The 18,693-nt window shown below is 41.5% G+C and overlaps 1 protein-coding gene across 12 annotated transcripts in view; it reads right to left on the reverse strand.

The window, feature by feature from the left end:
• Positions 1–302: 302 nt before the first annotated feature.
• The window catches only part of SLC24A2 (solute carrier family 24 member 2), a 227,382-nt gene continuing 208,991 nt past the window's right edge, over positions 303–18,693 (reverse strand). For all 12 annotated transcript variants that reach the window (XM_070431745.1, XM_070431747.1, XM_070431746.1 and 9 more), the window contains 3 exons: positions 15,488–15,577; positions 6,117–6,283; positions 303–2,181 (listed from right to left, as the gene is read on the reverse strand). In XM_070431745.1, coding sequence (XP_070287846.1) covers positions 1,932–2,181; positions 6,117–6,283; positions 15,488–15,577 — 507 coding nt within the window. In that variant the 3' untranslated portion in view covers positions 303–1,931. The remainder of the gene's footprint in view (positions 2,182–6,116; positions 6,284–15,487; positions 15,578–18,693) is intronic.

Raw genomic sequence — 18,693 nt, forward strand, 5'->3', positions numbered from 1 at the left:
TGTGGAAGGAATACTGAGCTTGATCTGGATGCCAGGTCCCCTTCCTCTTTTTCTCAGGGGTGAGTTCTGTCTGCATCCTGTCTCCCTATGCCAGGAGGTCGGTGCTCACAACTAAATCACAGCAGTGTCAGTGACACAATAGCCTGGAGACGAGAACACGAGTGGGAGAGCCCCCATATGGGGTGTGTGCCAGCTTAGGTGTAGGATGAGTACGAAAGAATGAGCCATCCTCAACGGACTTTTCCAACTGATTTTAGGAAAAGGGTGACTGGGGAAATGAAAGACTGCGTATTTTCCATCAATGTAGTAGGCCATTTTTTTCCTGCTGGTTTTATTTTCTATTCACATAGATCTGAGAAATCATACATGGTGTCAAACAGAACCTTGGGGGTGCTGCATGAATGGAATGAAACTATCCCATGAATGCTGAGCAACATCAGGAAATCAACACCTTGGCGGGGCTGGCTGGGGGCCAGTGTGAAGAAGCTGTCGAGGATAGCCTGTGTACTCTGTAAGCTAGAGAGAGTCCCAGGTGGGGTCCTGATGGCAGGAGAAACATGGATGGTGCATGAACTTTAACTAAATCCTGGTCTTGGCACCCCTCCACCGAGGACTCAGAAACATTCCTCGTGTGCAAATTCCTCCCCAAACATCTCTACGCTGCCTCAACCCAAGCAGTATTGGTCAGAGTCAACTGAGCTCTACTTAAGGAATAATGATTTCTTCAGACACCGAAGCCCTTTATGATCACACTGGAAGATGCTTTAAAGAGCTATGCTTTCCATTCCCAGTAGGTGGCAAGTCTCACTAAGCGCCTCTACTGGATGGAATTTCTTATTACATATCCAGGCTCTGAGGGCAGCATTTGGATTATATGAGAGCCCTTAGCATCAAAATGTGTCTACATGACAACTGCGTCTATACTTGCCTCCCTTCTTTTGATGGCAATGGGACATGCATGGGAACAGCAGAGGTTCATTTTATATAGTCTCGCTGTCCTAGAAGAGTGCTAATTTGGTTTGCAATCATAGTTTCTACTTGCATGCTGGGGCAGTATATATATTTAAAACAAACCAAAAACAACAACCCTGGTTACCGTCCCTCTGCCCCCAAACCAGTGTCCACCAAACCTGGGTTTGACCTCCTTCTGTCCCAGGTAACCCTGTGGGGTGGGCAGAGAGTCTTCTTTGTTTGGCTTGTGGAAATGTTTGGAGGGCTCAACCCAGGACCACGACAGACTCTCTCCACCCAGCCCTCTCTCCTGAAACCTATGTCCCTGAAGCATCCCCCTTACCCAGCAGGATCCCAGGAAGTCCAAGGTAGGCAGAAGGTCACAGCAATGATTCCATTGATGTACCTCTTGCCCTTAAGAGGTAAAGCTCACACAGAAGGTTGACGCCCCTCTTCAAATAGATACTATAAATATATTAGAGCTATCCCTGAAAAGATGCATGTGTATTTATATATATATATAATTTTATATATATGGTGTTTCTTTGTGTACAGGTGTGTATTACTCTATAGGTGTGGAAGGAGAGGTATAGTACAGGAACAGGCGGTGTGCTCATGTGCATCTATTTATACTCTGTATATCGTATAGGTATACACGCAGCTCTGTCCTTGTTTGCATCATTACCGAGAATGTACCTCCGACCAGCGAGGAGTACCTGTCAGTGGTGAGTGCAGAGAAGCCTCAGATGGACAGTTCCCTCTGCCTCTCCCGTGAAGCCATTTCAGCAGGCCAGGGTGGCAGCAGCCTGTGAAGCGGCGGGTCCTTGTGGGTCCACCCCTCCTCACGTCCACATGGAGGGACCCGCCACATGCCCGGGCTGGGTGCCCGCTGCCTCTTCTCCAGACATCAGGGAGTCTAGAACCCAGAGCGGGGGGGTGGGGGGCCACCCGGGCTGCTGGTTCAAGATATGGCTTTCCCTCTAGATGGAGATCGGGCACATGAGAATCCGGTTTTCGAGGAGGATGCTGAGCACGAGGAACACGAAGTAGAGGCCGAACATGATGAAGCCCAGCACTTTGTTCATCCGCCACTTGCAGAGGGCGATGGAGAGGATGACGAAGAGTAGCATGATGAAGAGCAGGACGATGGCACAGAAGAGGCCGTTGCTGCTCACACCCACCGGCCGGAACCTGTGAATCATGGTGTACAGGAGCCAGGGCAGCGGGAGCCTGCGGGCGAGAGGACAGGGTTGGCAGGGGGCAGGCAGACAGGGTGCAGGAGGCAGGTGAGGTTACCTTAGCTTCGTGGAATCTATACTGGGAAAGGGGTGTCTTGTTAGGCTCACTATGACTTGGGCATGGCTGGCCTGAAAGTCACAAAGGAAGTCAGGCGAGTTTTAAAAACCTTTATCTACGTCCCCACCGAATGAGGGAGCATGGAGAGAAGGTGTTCTCCAGTTGGATCCGATCAAAGACATGACTGCGGCAGGTGGTTTCTGAATTGGTTTTGAAATAATCAATCCTAGTTGAGATGGAAATGTCACTCTCAGACCTCCAGGGGTGACCTGGAGCATTTGGGTGAGAGGAGGAGAAGACCAATGGAGAAAAGATATGGAAATCAGCAGTGAAGATGGAAAAGTTATTCTTTCTAAATGGAGAGAGAAATGGCAATGACTTAATTAACAACCTAAAAAGCTAGTGAAGATGAATGCTGATGGTGGGGCCGATGCCATGGAGCTGCCTGAAGTTTATGTTGGAAAAGATGGGACACCCTTTTCACTAAAAATGACCTTTCTGAAAGGTCTGAGGAAGACAGTATCTTACATTCGTGATGTGATGAAAAAAAACTTTATTATGGATTTTTATCCCTGTTCTCTCCTTTTGCATTTGGCTTAACATATGGAAACATCTTTTGTTTCCTAACCAGAATGGCGACTCTGAAGACAGGAGAGGAGCTAGCTGCCAGGTGCACCATGAGAGCGGGCTAGGCCCCTCTGGAGGGAACATGGCTGGAAACGGGGGACTCCGGGGAAACCGAACCCTGCCACCCAGGGGCTGAGCCCTCTGCACAGCCTAGGGCTCAGGGAGGTTCCGTTTCGGCCTGGCCTCAGCTGTGTGGAAGAGGCAGCACCCTCTCCAAACACAACGCCCTCCAAAGGAGAAGCACGGAGCTTGAGAGAAACAATGAGCAAAGGGACAGTGAGATTACACCCGTCTCCTCTGCTGGAGAGAGTGCATGTGAAGGTAGAGGCCATACGTATGTATCTTTGAACTCCCAGAGCCTGGCACATGCGGGCCCCCATCCAGGAACATGTGTTAACCTGAGCCACGCTGAAGTGGTGGATAACTGCCTCATGGTGATCATTTATAGGCACTTTGCTCACAAGAACCTGTCTAGGAAGTGCTTATTTCAGTGGAGATGTCAGGAGGGGAGGGTTCCACTCAGCCACTGCAGGGAATGGGGGCAATTCCAGCTCTCAGCAGGAGGGGGCACCCCGGCACCCTGCGATCAGCAATGGGAAGTCAGCAAAGGGGAGGGGAGTGCTGGTGTTGATGATACCAAAACCTCTCCTGGGACTTGCCCTGGGCAATTCTATTTACATACTTTCCATAGCTTGTTAAGACTCTCTCTCTCTCTCTCTCTCTCTCTCTCTCTCTCTCACACACACACACACACACTCAGAGTAGTTCTGGTAAAGAGGTGGTCAATGGCACCACAAATAGGCAAAAACCCTTTGGGAAAAATGACATTTTCCATACCTTTGATCTATCAGTTCTATTGTCAGGGATGGAGCATAGTGAATAATTCAAAATGCAGATATAACTTTATCCAGAAAAATGATAATTTGTGTTATTTTGAGTAGTGAAAAACTGGGTCTACCTTAAATCTCGAATAATAGGGAACTTGTTAAGTAGTGATGAATTATCAGTGATTTATATTTATGCTTTCTATGTATTGTCTAAATCCTTTCCATGAATATGTAATAATCTTAAGTAAAAAGAAAATAAAAGCAAGACTATGAACTTTTACCAAAACATTGTAAATTGGTATAAACTCTCGGGAAAGACTTTTGGGAAAATATACATCAATAGCCATTAAGATGCTCATAATCTTTAACTCATCAATATTTCTTGAAAGAATTTATCCTATTTAAAATGATTAAAAGAGGAGTTTTTTTCTGCATAAAACGGTTCATAATAGCAGGAAATTAGAAAATATAGAAAGGCCTTACTAAAGGATAATGGTTAAACTGAAAAGCAACAGCATGGGATATTTTAGAGCCATAAAATGTTAATTATGAGAGCTATGAAGAAGCTTAGAAAAATGGTTGATTTACTAATTTGCTAATAGATGCCTACCCCATGCCAGGCATAAATGCCTTTAAAATGGAAAAAGAAAAGCCCTCTAAGAAGATAAAACTGAATGTTCCCTAAGAAAACTGTGAAATATTTGGAAGAAAACATACAAAAGCTAATGTTGTTCTTGGGTTACTACTGGATTAGGGGTGATTTTTCTTTCAACTTTCATTTGTTACTAAATATACAATTTAAGAACTATGAACAAAAAACATTTTGCGATTTCCTAGAATACTTATTTTTAAAAAACTTGACAAATATGACTTAGAACACTTGTAATTTTCCCCAGTTTTTAGGATTTTCTCTTTTATACTATAGAACATTTTGTTTTCCTTTTTACAAGAGATTGGCCAAGAAAACTACTCTAGTGTAGGTAGCGGAACTGAGAAATACTATTTATATGAGGGATACCCTTCCTTTGAAACATACACCTTTCAAGGCATCTGTCTGTCCGTCCGTCCGTCCGTCCATCCATCCATCCTGCAAACATTTGTCCAGCCACTACTATGCATTAGGCATTGTATTAGGCTTTGGTGAGTTCTTGCTCTTGGGGAGTTCAGTTTTGCAGGCAGACTGATGTACATGACCATGACAAGAGTTCAGGCCCAAGAGAATCAGAGAAGCCCTTATTTTAGTTGACATTGGAAGGATAAGTTGGAGTTTTCCAGGCAGGGAGGGCTCTTGAGTGACAGGGGTCAGTCAAGAAAGGAAGTATGGCAGGAGAGGGCACCTTGGGAACTTAAAGGTGGTTTAGACAGTGGAAGCTCAAAGCAGGATTTATGGACAGATAGTCTACATTTGAAAGCACAGACTCTTCAAATCCCAGCTACCTCTTTTACTATGAACTCTGCACCCGTTAGTTTCCTTATCTGAAAAAAACAAGGATAAAATACCTTATGAATCTCTGTGTGGTTTAAATGGGTAAAAATGTATGTACAATGCACATCGTAGACACGGAATGAAAAATTACTATCATATATATTAGGTGATGGAGAGGTGTAAGAGAGAACAATATCCAAAATGTTCAATGAAAGAGCTGATCCATTTTAGTGAGTTTCCAGATTCAAGTGTCAAGAGCCCAGTTCTCCTGGGAATACAGGAGAATATCCCATGTTTTACCTTCTCAGGGGGCTGCCACTGAAGGCTATTCATCAGACTAACTTTACTTTTGACTGTTACATGAAATGACAGAAGTAACAGCACCCCTCCCCAGTGTGAGCCACTTCAGAGGTTATTCCCATTGAGAATTCCAGTCTGCTGAACTGTAAGAACAGATCTCATCGTCTGACTTTTAAAACACCTAGCACATCTTCACCAGCACAGATAAACAAATGATAATGCGAACCTGCTAGCCCTTTCAAAGGAAGGAGATGAGATATTTTTGCCAGGTCTCTGTTCCAATCTGCTTTATAATCCAAATCTTACCTGAGATCGGTAGGGACTTTATTTAGAATGAGAATATGAAAAAACATATAGCGAAACTACTAGATCATCTCAGACATGCCTGCCTATTGAATAATCACATAACATGTAGCCAATGCAATCACAGAAGTGAAATTCTCTTAAAATACTTCCTACAACATTCACTCCGTATGCAGGTATGTGTTTCTGCCTGTCTAGGGATGACTTATTCCTCATTAAGTTTTCTGAAAATGAAAAATGGAATTGGTGACACCAAATGGTACTCTCAGTCTTTACTTCCTATTCACATCGGTTAGTGTTGGGCTCAGAGATCCTGGTCATGTCTTCACAGAAGCAAAGACAGCGATGAAGCTGATGTGCATCTTTATAGAACTGTCTCTACTTACCCTACGGTGATGTCAAAAATGTTGCTTCCGACAGAGCTGGATACAGCCATGTCCCCAAGCCCCTTCCGGGCCACTATGACACTGGTGATAAGATCAGGGATGGAGGTCCCAGCAGCCAAGATGGTCAGACCCATAATCTCCTCACTAATGCCAATTGTCTCTCCAACCTAAAAGTGATGACAGGGACAAACATGTGAGAGTTTGTAGTCACAAAACCATTCAAACCACATACATTTCAATGCAACACCCTTTTAATGAGTTCCTCCTCTGGGCTGTGCTGAGCACTGAAATGATAAAGAGGAATAACCTACAATCATTGCCATAGAGTTTATTTGTTAATGATACTCAGACCCAAGAGTTTGGGAATATTCACATAAGGTTTAGACAGATAATCTCGAAAAAGGCTACACAGGGAAGCCTCTGTATGGTTTACTAAGACTGGGAAGAGGAAGCAGAAAATAGTTAAAAACAACAACTGGTCAGTGCCTGGCAATGGCACCAAATTCTGTGGCAGATGGATTTACCATTGAAGGTTAAAGAGTTACATCCAGCACCCCCATGTTTCCTGAACATATTCTAGTGTCTATAACCTCCTCTTAAACACTTAAAACTACCATTTCCAGAGGAAACTTTCTGGCTGATTTTGCTTTGATAATATAGAACATATAGTGAAGTGAAACATATAGTGAAATCAGCAAGGCAGCAATGAAGAAACTGTCGTTTAGGGAATCAGAGGACCTAATCTATGGGCTGGCATTTAAGTACTTGACCTATTGCTAAATGAATGCATTGTGCAATGTGCTTGATCCTCCCTTTCTTATCTACGTATAAAGTGGTGAGGGTCATACCCACCTTCAAGGTGGTTGTGAGGACTAAGTGATAATTTGTGGAAAAGCCCTTAGTAAATGGCACACATTATTGAAAGGCCAGGGGAGCAATTATACTTTCTTTTGGTCTTGACTTTTACAGACTGAGGAGTTTGATCATGCATAGTTGGTCTAGCCCAGTGGTTGGCAAACTCATTAGTCAACAGAGCCAAATATCAACAGTACAACGATTGAAATTTCTTTTGAGAGCCAAAATTGTTAAACTTAAACTATATAGGTAGGTACCTTGTTATTAACTTAATTAGGGTACTCCTAAGCTGGCCTTTGCTAAAAACATCCTCAATCTGATTGAGGTACGTTCGCTGAGGTCGACCCCTTACAACTCTCCCATCCACACTCGTCTTGTATACTTGTTTCATCTATCTCCTTTCGTTCATCCTCTCTATATGTCCAAACCATTTCAACATACCTTTCTCAATCCTCTACACTACATCTCCTTTCACTCCACAACGTTCCCTAAAATTAACTTAATAAACTTTACTTAAAGTTTTAAGTCAACTTCGCACTGTATGTGTGCACCTGCACGTGGTATTTTGTGGAAGAGCCACACTCGGGCCAAAGAGCCGCATGTGGCTCGCGAGCTGCGGTTTGCCGACCACTGGTCTAGCCCAAGCATGTCAAACTCGAGGCCCACATGTGGCCCACAATGAATATTTTTGCGGACCAGCCAATATAACAGTATGTAAGAAACGTTTTAATAAAAATTTGGTAACTTAATTTTTACAATATCCTGTTATACATAATTAATAATGAACTACAACATTCGCTAATGATTGATTTCTGTAATCGTGTTGCATTCATTTCACTATGCAGGCGCATCATTTCTCTCCACTAATACTAGCAGCGAATATTTTAGCAGCCGATTGCCACATCATTAGTCTTGTACTGACTTGTTTGGTGTGTGCAACAGGAAATATTTTGCTTTCGGAGAACAAGAAAAATAGGTTTATTTGTGTTATGCTTATTAATTTGTGCAGTTATATTCAGTGTCTGGTAGTTAATGTTCAAGAAAAAAATATTAATTTTTATTAAAATGTTCTATTATTTTATGTTAACAATTACTCATTTATCTCAGCCCTTCGTATTCAGCATGTCTCTATCAAAATAAACCTATGTTTCTATGAAAATTGAAGCTTTTGGGTTTTTTGCAGCCCACATGAAATTAAACCTTGCTTATTTGGCCCGTGTTAGCCTTTGAGTTTGACATGCTTGGTCTAGCCTCACATGGAAGCTCCTCCATTCTCTTGAGCAACTTGTTTGTCTTTTGGGGACTTTGAAAAACTTCATATATTTTCTGAAGTTGGTGAGCTGAAAACCTTTAAGATAATGCTTTCAACTTGGTTTCCAACAGCCTACCTGATGATGTCCACAAGTTTTGAAAAAAACTTAAAGGACTGAAGTAGGATGTAAGTTTAAAGATTTTCAGGGACTAGAATAAGCACATTTCTAAATCCCTCTTTTGACTTATAAGTGATAGCTTAGTTCTCACTAGCTTGAAAGCATAGCTGGGAGTTATTTTTATTTTGCTGGTCATGCCTGCTCCAGAGACTGGTGAGTAGCACTAGTCTGCCCTGTCCTCACGGTGCACGAATTCCCGGCTCCCACGAGAAAGGAAGCTCCGTGCACAAAGGGTGGTTGCCTTATTGCTATGGCCTCCCTATTACTCCGAGCACAGCTTGCATACCTGCTGAATAAACAAAGCAAGCTGCATATGTAGGTGATTTTACTAGCATGTTTTTCTTTTTTTTTTTTTTAAATCATTATTGTTGAAAGTATTTCATAAGTCCCCTTTTTAGCATGTCTTTCACTGATTCTTCTAGAAAACTTAAGTGCCCTATTTGAGCAAAATGTTCTCCTTGATGACTTATCTTTTTTGTTAGATTTGGAGTGAAACATTTTCAAAGAAGCTGACTAAATGATTGTCACCCTCAATAAGTTCCCATCTATTTAATATCCTTAATAATTTAACTTCTTAGAGGGAGTTCTCAAGCAGTGACTATTTCAAAATCAATTTATATTTGGAGTTTGAATGCCAGTGCAGACAGAAATATGCAGGAATTAGAGTGGTGGTGTGGTTAAGAGTGTCGCCTTGGGATACAAAGAACTCTGTGTGCAAATCCTAGCCTATCACTCCTAGTGCAACTAGCCAGCTTCCCTGAGGCTCAGTTTTTCCCATCTGTGAAATGGGGTTAATAACATCCACCTTAGAGTTGTGATAATTATATGTGATGATGCTTATAAAGCAAATAACACATCGTCAGATGTAAATGTTCCATAAATATGAGCTATGATAACTCAGGCATTTTTCCTTTCCCGCTCCCATTTATCAATGTACAGCCAGCAGAAGCAGAAGTTGGTTTAGTGGGGTCAGTCCACAGTGTAGGAAATCACACGAATAATGAAGCATTTTCATTGTTCATCAAACCTCCGATGAATCTGTGTGGCTCTAGAAACACTTTTACTGAAGGAGAATTTCTACTTAAGCTCGTTTTGAGTGAATTTCACTGAAGGGACTTCTGGCTGCCCAGAGGCAAGGTGATGGGTGCATGGATGGGACAGCATCCAGATCACTTCGGGGAGCATCAGAGAAAGTTAGAACTAAAAAGGACACCAGGAGCCTCTTGGGGGGCGGATTTCCTTGATTTTTAATAAAAGCAAATGATAGAAGCACTCAGAATCCAAACCCCGTGCTGTTCCTAATATTCTGTGATGCAGTTCCCTGCTTTGGTTTAAGGGAGATTTACAAAAATGTCATATTGGCTAAACAGAGACATAGGCTCCTAGTTGACTTTTAGAATTAACTTTTCATACTAGATGCAGTATAGGTTTTAACCACAGGTTTTCATCACCCATGAAATCTACTAAGAAAAAGATACATGAAGCAAAAACTATGTAAAAAGAACAAATACAAAGGGAAATATGCATAAAGCATTTTATGTGACGGGCACTCCTTTTGGCCAAATAGTAGTCAAATAAGGGTATCAAATAGGATTTATTATTGGTAAAACTGTGGATACCAAAACAGTTGAGCACTAAGTGGTGTTCTTGCTATTTTTATAGCTTTTAGAGTTCAAAAGTACAAACATTAGAATTTGAGCTACACCTCTCAGAACAGAGTCTGCTATTGTGATCAGCTGTGTGGATGTTTTGAAAGAGAAACACATTTCTATGGGAGGAAAGAAAGAGAAACTTCTCATCTATTATTGGAAAGCGAGGCTTCTCTTTATATTTCTGGGACTTTCTGTAATTATTATTGTTCCAGGCATTTTGTTTATGTTTTTCTACAAGAGAATGAAAAGGAAAGAAGATTGTGGAGTAAAGATGAGCATTGAAAAGAAAATGGTGAAAGCCTGTACAATAATGTTTTCTAGGATGGCAAAGAGAAGTAGCTATAAAACAACGTATTCCAGCAAGTGAAAAACCCCGCTTTTTCATTATCAGTGCATGAAAGAATAAAAATGATTATTAGGAAAAGCCATCATTTTAGCCTGGAAATCTGAAGGCTGAGAAGTAGCCCACCTCTGCAGTAATTTTTTGCCAGGAATTGGTAGCAAGTGTCTCTCAATGAATATGGAAAATAATGACTTAGGGGCAAAAAGAACTTCTTCAGGGGACGCTGATTTTGAGGAAATATCCAAGAAGAATAATCTGAAGTCAAATGTCATTAAGATAACTATGGCTTTAGCTGGTTTGGCTCAGTGGATAGAGCATTGGCCTGCGGACTGAAGGGTCCTGGGTTCGATTCTGGTCAAGGGCACATGACCGGGTTGTGGGCTCAATCTTCAGTGGGGGGTGTGCAGGAGGCAACCAATCGATGATTCTCTCTCATCATTAATGTTTCTATCTCTCTCTACCTCTCCCTTCCTCTCTGAAATCAATAAAAAAATATTAAAAAAGATAACTATGATAGTAATAATATAAAATACCTTGTAGGAATAACTTTGGGTATGTCAGCCAATATTTTCAGTAAATTTTGTTAGTGATTCCCTAAATTCCTTTAAAATTTTTTTCCCATTGATTTTTAGAGAAAATGGAAGGGAAGGGGAGGGGGAAGGGGAAAGGGAGAGAGAGAGGAAGGCAGGAAAGGAGGGAGTGAAGGAGGGAAGGAGGGAGGAAGGAAGGGCGAGAGAGAGAGAGAGAGAGAGAGAGAGAGAGAGAGAGAGAAACATAGATGTGAGAGATCGATTGCCTCCTGCACGTGCCCCAATCAGGGCCAGGGATTGAACCTGCAACACAGGTACGTGCTGTTGATGAGGAATCTAACCTGAGACCCTTCTGTGTGTGGGCCGTTGCTATAACCACTGCTCAGGGCATAATTCCTTTTCATCCCCAAGAAGAAACTCTATACCTATTATCAGTCTCTCCCCATTTCCCCTTCTTCTTCCCCAAACCAAGGCATCCATTAACCTACTTTCTGTCTCTATAGATTTGACTATTTTTTCACATTTCATATAAATGGAGTCACATAACACATGATCTTTGGTGACTGGCTTTTCTTCACTTAGCATAAAATTTAGAGGTTCATTCACATTGTAACATGTATCAATACTTCATTCCTTTTTACTGTGGAATACTATTCCATCATATAGATAGACCACATTTTACTTATCTGTCCATCAGTTGATGGACATTTGGGTTGCTTACAGTTTTGGCTACTATGAATAATACTGCTATGGATATGTGTTTACACATTCTTGTGTAAATGGCCTCTTTTCTCTTGGGTATACATCAAGAGTGGAATCACTGATCATATGGTAACTCTATACTTAAAATTTTGTGGAGCTGCCAAACTGCTTTTTTTTTTCCACCAGAGCATTATCTTTTTTTTTTTTTTTTTTTTTGGCATTACAGGTGATCTGATTTTATTCTTTAGGCTTATCTATATTTTATCATGTTCATATATGATAAAAACTTTAAAGTTATTTTATCACCTGTGTAGAACTTTAGTTTATAAAATTTTTCCACATTCCGCATCTTATTTTATCCTATGGGTGGTGCACTGAATAGCATTATATCCCTTTTATAAGAGAGGAACTAATGTGAGGAGAAAATAAACTGATTATCCAAAAGCTCACAGGTAGCAAGTGACAAAGATGGAAAAATGAGAAGGGTCTGAGACTTCTGTACATGCAAAGTGATGGAAAAATAAAAGGAAAAGCCTTTTTTTTGAAACTAAGGTAGGCTTCTATCAGAATTTCTACACACTAGGAGCTTACTGGTGGTAATAAAGTTAGAAGGCTCTGGATGTAAGGTTCATTTTTTATAATGCTGGACACAAAACTGAAAAAAAATCTTGAAATATGATAAAATACACATAACATGAAATTTACCATCTTAACCTTTCTAAGTGTACAGTTCAGTAGTGTTCATTCACATGCTACAGTCTGCAGCATCTCTGGAATTCTTTTTCATCCCACAAATCCGAAACTCTGTTCCTATTAAGCATTAACTTCCCATTCCCTCTACCCCCAGCCACCACTATTCTCCTTTCCTTCTTAGGTATCTCATATAAACGTTGTTGGGGTCCAGCCCCAGCAGGTCCAGTGGTCCCCAAAGGTGTGGATGGAGTCGGCGAAGAAGGAATGACATGGAGGCTACGTCAGTTGATCAGCATAGCAAGGTTCTCCCACCAGAGGTTCTGTAGCCAAGTTCTGGTGCCATGTTCTCTCGCTAGGTTCTCCATCCAGCTTCTCCAGGTTCTCCCGCCAAGTTCTGTAGCCAGGTTCTGTCCAGGCTCTTTTGCCATGTTCTCTCACTAGGTTCTGTCTCTAGGTTCTGTGTGTAGGTTCTCTTTCTAGGTTCTGTCTAGGATCTCCAACCAAGTCCTGTCTCTAGGTTCTGTCCCAGAGCATTACCTTTTCAAACTGCTTTTTAAGGTGACTGCACTATTTTACATTCTTACCGGCAATATAAAATGGTTCCAATTTCTACACAGTCTTCCTAACACTTGTTTTGGGCTGTCTTTTTAATTACATCCATCCATCTTTGTGACTGTGAAGTGGTATCTCATTGTGGTTTTGATTTGCAGTTCTCTAAGGAATAATGATGTTGAGCATCTTTTCTTGTGTTTATTAGCCATTTGCATATCTTCTTTGGTGACATAGCTATTCAAATCTTTCACCCATCTTTAAAATTAGGGTGCCATATGCTTGCCTTCTTATTATTGAGCTTTAGGGGATTTTTATACTAGTATATCCTGGATACAGTGCTTTATCAGGTATATAGGTTTGAAAATAGGTTCTAATCTAAATTCATTTATTTTGCCATATGGAAACCCAGTTATTCCAGCACCATTTGTTGAGATATCTTTCCATATATGTTCTTGAAGGAATATATTTCCTTATTTCAAATTGCTATATTTTACTTATGTTTAAAAGTATAATAATGTGAAGGCTAATATAATAATGAAACAAAGGATCCAAGTGGGCAGTTTGTAATTTAGGTAATTTATAATTGAGATTAAAAGCATAAATTCTGAAGTTTCAGAGCAGGGGTTAGAATCTCAGGTCTGCTATTTACTACCTATATGATCCTGGGCAATTTTCTTATGAGCTTTAAGCTTAACTCTTTTAACTGTAAACTGTGAATAATAATAGGTCCTCCCTCCTAGGATTTGCATTTATGGACAAATTGTCAAGGGTTATTGTCAAGATTATAAGGACAAAGGGATGTGAGTTGCCTGGCACACAGTACACAATCAATAATGGTTACCACTATTTTCTCTCCTTTCGCATCTCATTCTTTCATTCATGTGTTAAAACAAACACTTACTGAGAGTTTATTCTTGTGATAGGCATTATGACTGGTCTTTTACTAAGAGCCAATGGAACTGTCTTATGACCCAGCGATTCCACTTCTGGGTCTATATCCAAAGGAACCCGAAACACTAATTCGAAAGAATATATGTACCTCTATGTTCACTGCAGCATTATTTACAATAGCCAAGATATGGAAGCAACCCAAGAGCCCATCAATAGAAGAGTGAATAAAAAAGCTGTAATATATATATACAATGGAACATTACTTGGACATAAAAAAATTAAAAAGAAATCTTACCATTTGTGACAACATGGAAGGACCTAGAGGGTATTATGCTAAGTGAAATAAGTCAGTCAGAAAAAGACAAATATCATATGATTTCACTTACATGTGGAATCTAAAGAACAATATAAATGAGCAAACAAAACAGAAACAGACTCATAGGTACAAAGAACAGACTGATGGTTGCAAGAGGCAAGAGGGTGTTGGGGGCCTGGGTGAAAAAGGTGAAGGGATTAAGAAGTACAAACTGGTAGTTACAAAATAGTCATGGGATGTAATATACAGCATGGGAATATAGTAAATAATATTGTAATAACTGTGTACAGTGCCAGGTGATTACTAGAAATATGATGGTGAATACTTTGTGAAGTATATGATTGTATACCTGAAACTAATACAAAATAATATTGAACGTCAACTGTAATTGAAAAAAAGAAAGGCTGGCCCTAGCTGGTTTAGCTCAGTGGACAGAGCGTTGGCCCACAGACTGAAGGGTCCTGGGTTCGATTCTGGTCCAGGGCATGGCCCTGGTCAGGGCGTGAGTGGGAAGCAACCAATCAATGTGTCTCTCTCACATTGATGTTTCTCTTTGTCTCTCCCCCTCCCTTCTACTCTCTCTAAAAATCAATGGGTGAGGAACAACAAAAAAAGAAGGCTGGTTAACTCCTGAAGAGAAAGTAAGTGCTACTGAGTCAGGCAAAACCTCAACATCCCAATGGAGTACTACACAGCCGTAAGAAAGAATGAAAGCGCCATTTACAACAACATGGATGGACCTTGAGAACATTATGCGAAGTGAAATAAGTCAAACAGAGAAAGCTAAGAAGTATATGATTTAACCCATATGTGGAATATGAAACTGAAACTTATGTACACAAACAGAGTGTGGTGGTTGCCAGAGGGCGGGGGTGGGGGAAGAAAGGGGTCTTAATATGATGTGACAGGAGAGGATTTGACTTTGGGTGGTGGGCACATGGTCCTATATACAGATTTTGTAAATTAGTAATCCACACATGTAACCTATATGTTCATATTGTCACCCCAATAAAATTAAAATAATAATAAAAAAATCAATGAGTGAGGATTAATTAAAAAAAAAAAAAGGAAGGCCGGTTAACTCCTGAAGAGAAAGTAAGGGCTACCGAGTCAGGCAGAACCTCAACATCCCTCCCAGGCCTGAGCTGGTTTGGTTTCAGGCTGCAGAGGGCAAGAAGCAGCTCGGTTTGCCTTCCTTCCTCCACATGCCTGACCGGAGCTTTCTGACTTCACGTTCCAGGGAAAGGCCAGGAGACATGGGAAAGTTAAGTGGGGTAAATTCCTTTAGTCCTGGAATATTTAAGTTGTCTCGTCAGACACAATACTGCTGTGACAGTCTCAGAAAGCAAACACACTGGTTAACAACTTAGCAACACCAGGCAGATGGCGCCACGGTCAAAGTCTTACCTGGTGTGCCCACCAGACCATTAAGTAAGAGAATATTGCGATCCAGGTGATGGCGCCGAAGAACGTGATGGGGAAAAACTTCCTTGCTGACTGAAAGAGAACCAGGGAGAGGCGAGAGCGTCAGTTCTATCAACTGAGTGGATCTGATAGTCCAAAGCTAAATCCACTGATGCAGCTGGCCGTCTTGGTAGGGTTGGCAATCAAAAGGCCCTGACCACCCCTGGGCAAGCTGGGACAGTATGATTCTGGGGAATGTGAACTTGGTTAGAGCCAAATCATTGCAAAGCTAGTGCCTGAGATGGAACTTTCCTGAAGAGAATGTCTTCTGCTGCTGGATGCTCAGATGCCCTTCCCAAGGCCTGGTTTCTCAGCCTCGCCTTCAACCTATTAACTACCCCACATCCTCCCTCCCTCTCCTGCTCACTTTTCTTCCTCCCACTCAAGTTCATCAGAATCAGTTTCTATTACTTCAACCCATGCATCATAATAATCCACATACCACAAAACCTACGAGATTAATTACATTTTACAAGAAACAGGAAGAATTCAAAAACAGAGTGGCTCATCTTACAGTCCCAGGAGTGGTCAGGAAAAGCCACACAGAAAAAGCCATCACCACGGTTTCTATAGATCCCTGATCATGGCCAGTCCGGGACATTTGAACCACTCATTGGGACGGGAACATACAGATGCCCAACTGTATGGCTCTCCTTGGGGGTGGCAGAGTGGACACTCCTGGGATGTTCTCCAGCCTTAATTATGTCCAATTCTGTCTCTACCGCTGGACTTTATGCAATCTCAGGCTTACGGTACAAGCACTTTAAAAAACTCTTTATTGTTGAAAGTATTACATACGTCCCCCTTTCCCCGCATTGTCCTCTCCCAGCTTGCCCCTGCTCCCCAGCCTTGGCCTTCACCCCACCCCCATTGTCTGTCCATTGGTTATGCTTATATGCATACACGTTCTTTGGTTGACCTCTTATTTCCCCCTCCCCCTACCCACCCTCCCCTGCCTTCCCTCTGAGGTTTGACAGTCTGTTCGATGATCCTGTAAGTGCGAGCACTTTTAAAGTTTCCTTCAAACATCAGCCGGAATCAGACACTCAAAATGCAGTGTTTCTTACCTGACCCCACCAAAGGGAAATCCAGGCTTGCCCTATTGTTAGTGGTTTTTCTGTGGAGGCCCTTTTTGCAAAATGTTTTAAGAGCCTATCACCTATTATTGGCAAACACTTTTTATTTCAAAGCTTTCTACTTTGAGAAACAATCTATTTTTTGCTTTGATAATGCCATCCAATTTTGTCCAGAGAAATGAATCCCGGAGTTGACTGGGATGAAAGCTATCTCAGCTGTCTGAAGGGCTGACCTTGGGCAATCATGTAGAACACTTTTTGCTATGGCTTCTGAGAAATCCATTAAAAGGAAAAGATAAACTTGTGCACGGCAATCTTTTGAATATCCATAAGATGAACACAGTCTCTATCGCTCTAAACCAGGCTTATGTTCTCTTTACTAATTTCAAGTTTTCAATATGTTTTTATTGTCATTCACACAGTTCTGTTAAATTTCACAATAATCATGTCTCTCCTTGAATGACTGTGGCTTTTCTGGGGTCACTCGTTAGCTGGGCTATCGGGCAGACCAGCGGGCTTGATGAAACTGGGGAGACAGCAGGCCACAGGGAGTAGCCACAAGCTTATTCTCAAATACTGCCCCCCACCTCTACCATCTCTCAAATATTTTGGCCAAAGATTCAGACCCCTTTGGGGATGTGAGCAGTTTAACAGGTTATGGGAAAAAGTAATCCATTTTTCAAAGTGGAGATGGAGACATTCACTTTAAATATATTTCTTATTGTTGATAGTATTATGGATATCTCCCATTCCCCCCCTTCCTCCTTATTCCTGTCCTTCTAGCTCAGTGGTTCTCAACCTTCTGGCCCTTTAAATACAGTTCCTTATGTGGTGACCCAACCATAAAATTATGTTCATTGCTACTTCATAACTGTAATGTTGCTACTGTTATGAATCATAATGTAAATATCTGATATGCAGGATGGTCTTAGGTGACCCCTGTGAAAGGGTCATTCGACCGCCAAAGGGGTCGCGACCCACAGGTTGAGAACTGCTGTTCTAGCTCCTCCCGACCTCCCAGGTCTTCACTACTCTATTGCCCGTGTCTGTGGGCTATGCATATAAGTATAAAAGTTCTTTGGTTTATCTCTTCTCCTGTCTCCAACCCCACATCAAGGTATGTCAGTCTATTCCATGCCTTCATGCTTCAGGTCTTATTTTGTTGGTCAATTCATTTTGTTTATTGGATTCCACAAATAAGTAAGATCATGTGATATTTGTCTTTCTCAGATTGGCTTATTTCACTTAGCATAATATTTTCCAGGTCCATCTATGCTGTCCCAAAGGGTAAGAGATTCCTTCCCTCATTTTTTTTACAGCTGCATAGTATTCCATAGTGTAAATGGCCCACAGCTTTTTTATCCACTTATCTACTAATGGGCACCTGTGCTGTTTCCAAATCTTAGCTATTATAAATAACGCTGCTATGAACATAAGGGTGCATATATTCTTTCTGGTTGGTGTTTTGGGGTTTTTAGGATATATTCCCAGAAGTGGGATCATTGGAGATATTCACTTTAGAAAGCAAATTCCTTTAAAACTGGGAGTTCAGCTGGATCCTGGAGACCAGATTCCCCGAGCCTTGGGATTGCCACTGCTAAGAAATCAAGTTTCCCCTGCAAAGCATTTAGCTGATTCCAGTCCTCATCCTTTTCCTCTGGTCACGGGTCACTGTTCCGGGATCCCAAGTGCGATGAGGGTTTCATCTCCTATGGCCCCGCTCTGACACAGGGAAGAGAAGGGTGGGGCCACACATGTGGTTGAACAGCAGTCAGTGAGCTTGATTCTGAGCATCCTGTTGAGGGGAATGGAGCACCATCTCCATGCTTGATGGGATGGCACATGTATTGGGTGTCCCGGGAGGGTCCTCATTTCATAGATCATTCCCTTTCCAGCTTAGCTCATTTACTAAGTATGTAGTTATTATTTTAACTTTTATAACTTTGCATGTCTGCTCACTGATATAATGTCACAACTCAGAATCAAATCATTTGAATATATTTCTCATCTAAAAAATATCCCTGAACCATAGAACATTCCCAGTCAAAAGGTAGAAAGTCAGGCATCAGACTA

The sequence above is a fragment of the Myotis yumanensis genome, unplaced genomic scaffold (genome assembly GCF_028538775.1).
Source record: "Myotis yumanensis isolate MYYU_CA2020_CCGP unplaced genomic scaffold, mMyoYum1.0.hap1 SCAF_12, whole genome shotgun sequence".
Lineage (NCBI taxonomy): Eukaryota > Metazoa > Chordata > Mammalia > Chiroptera > Vespertilionidae > Myotis > Myotis yumanensis.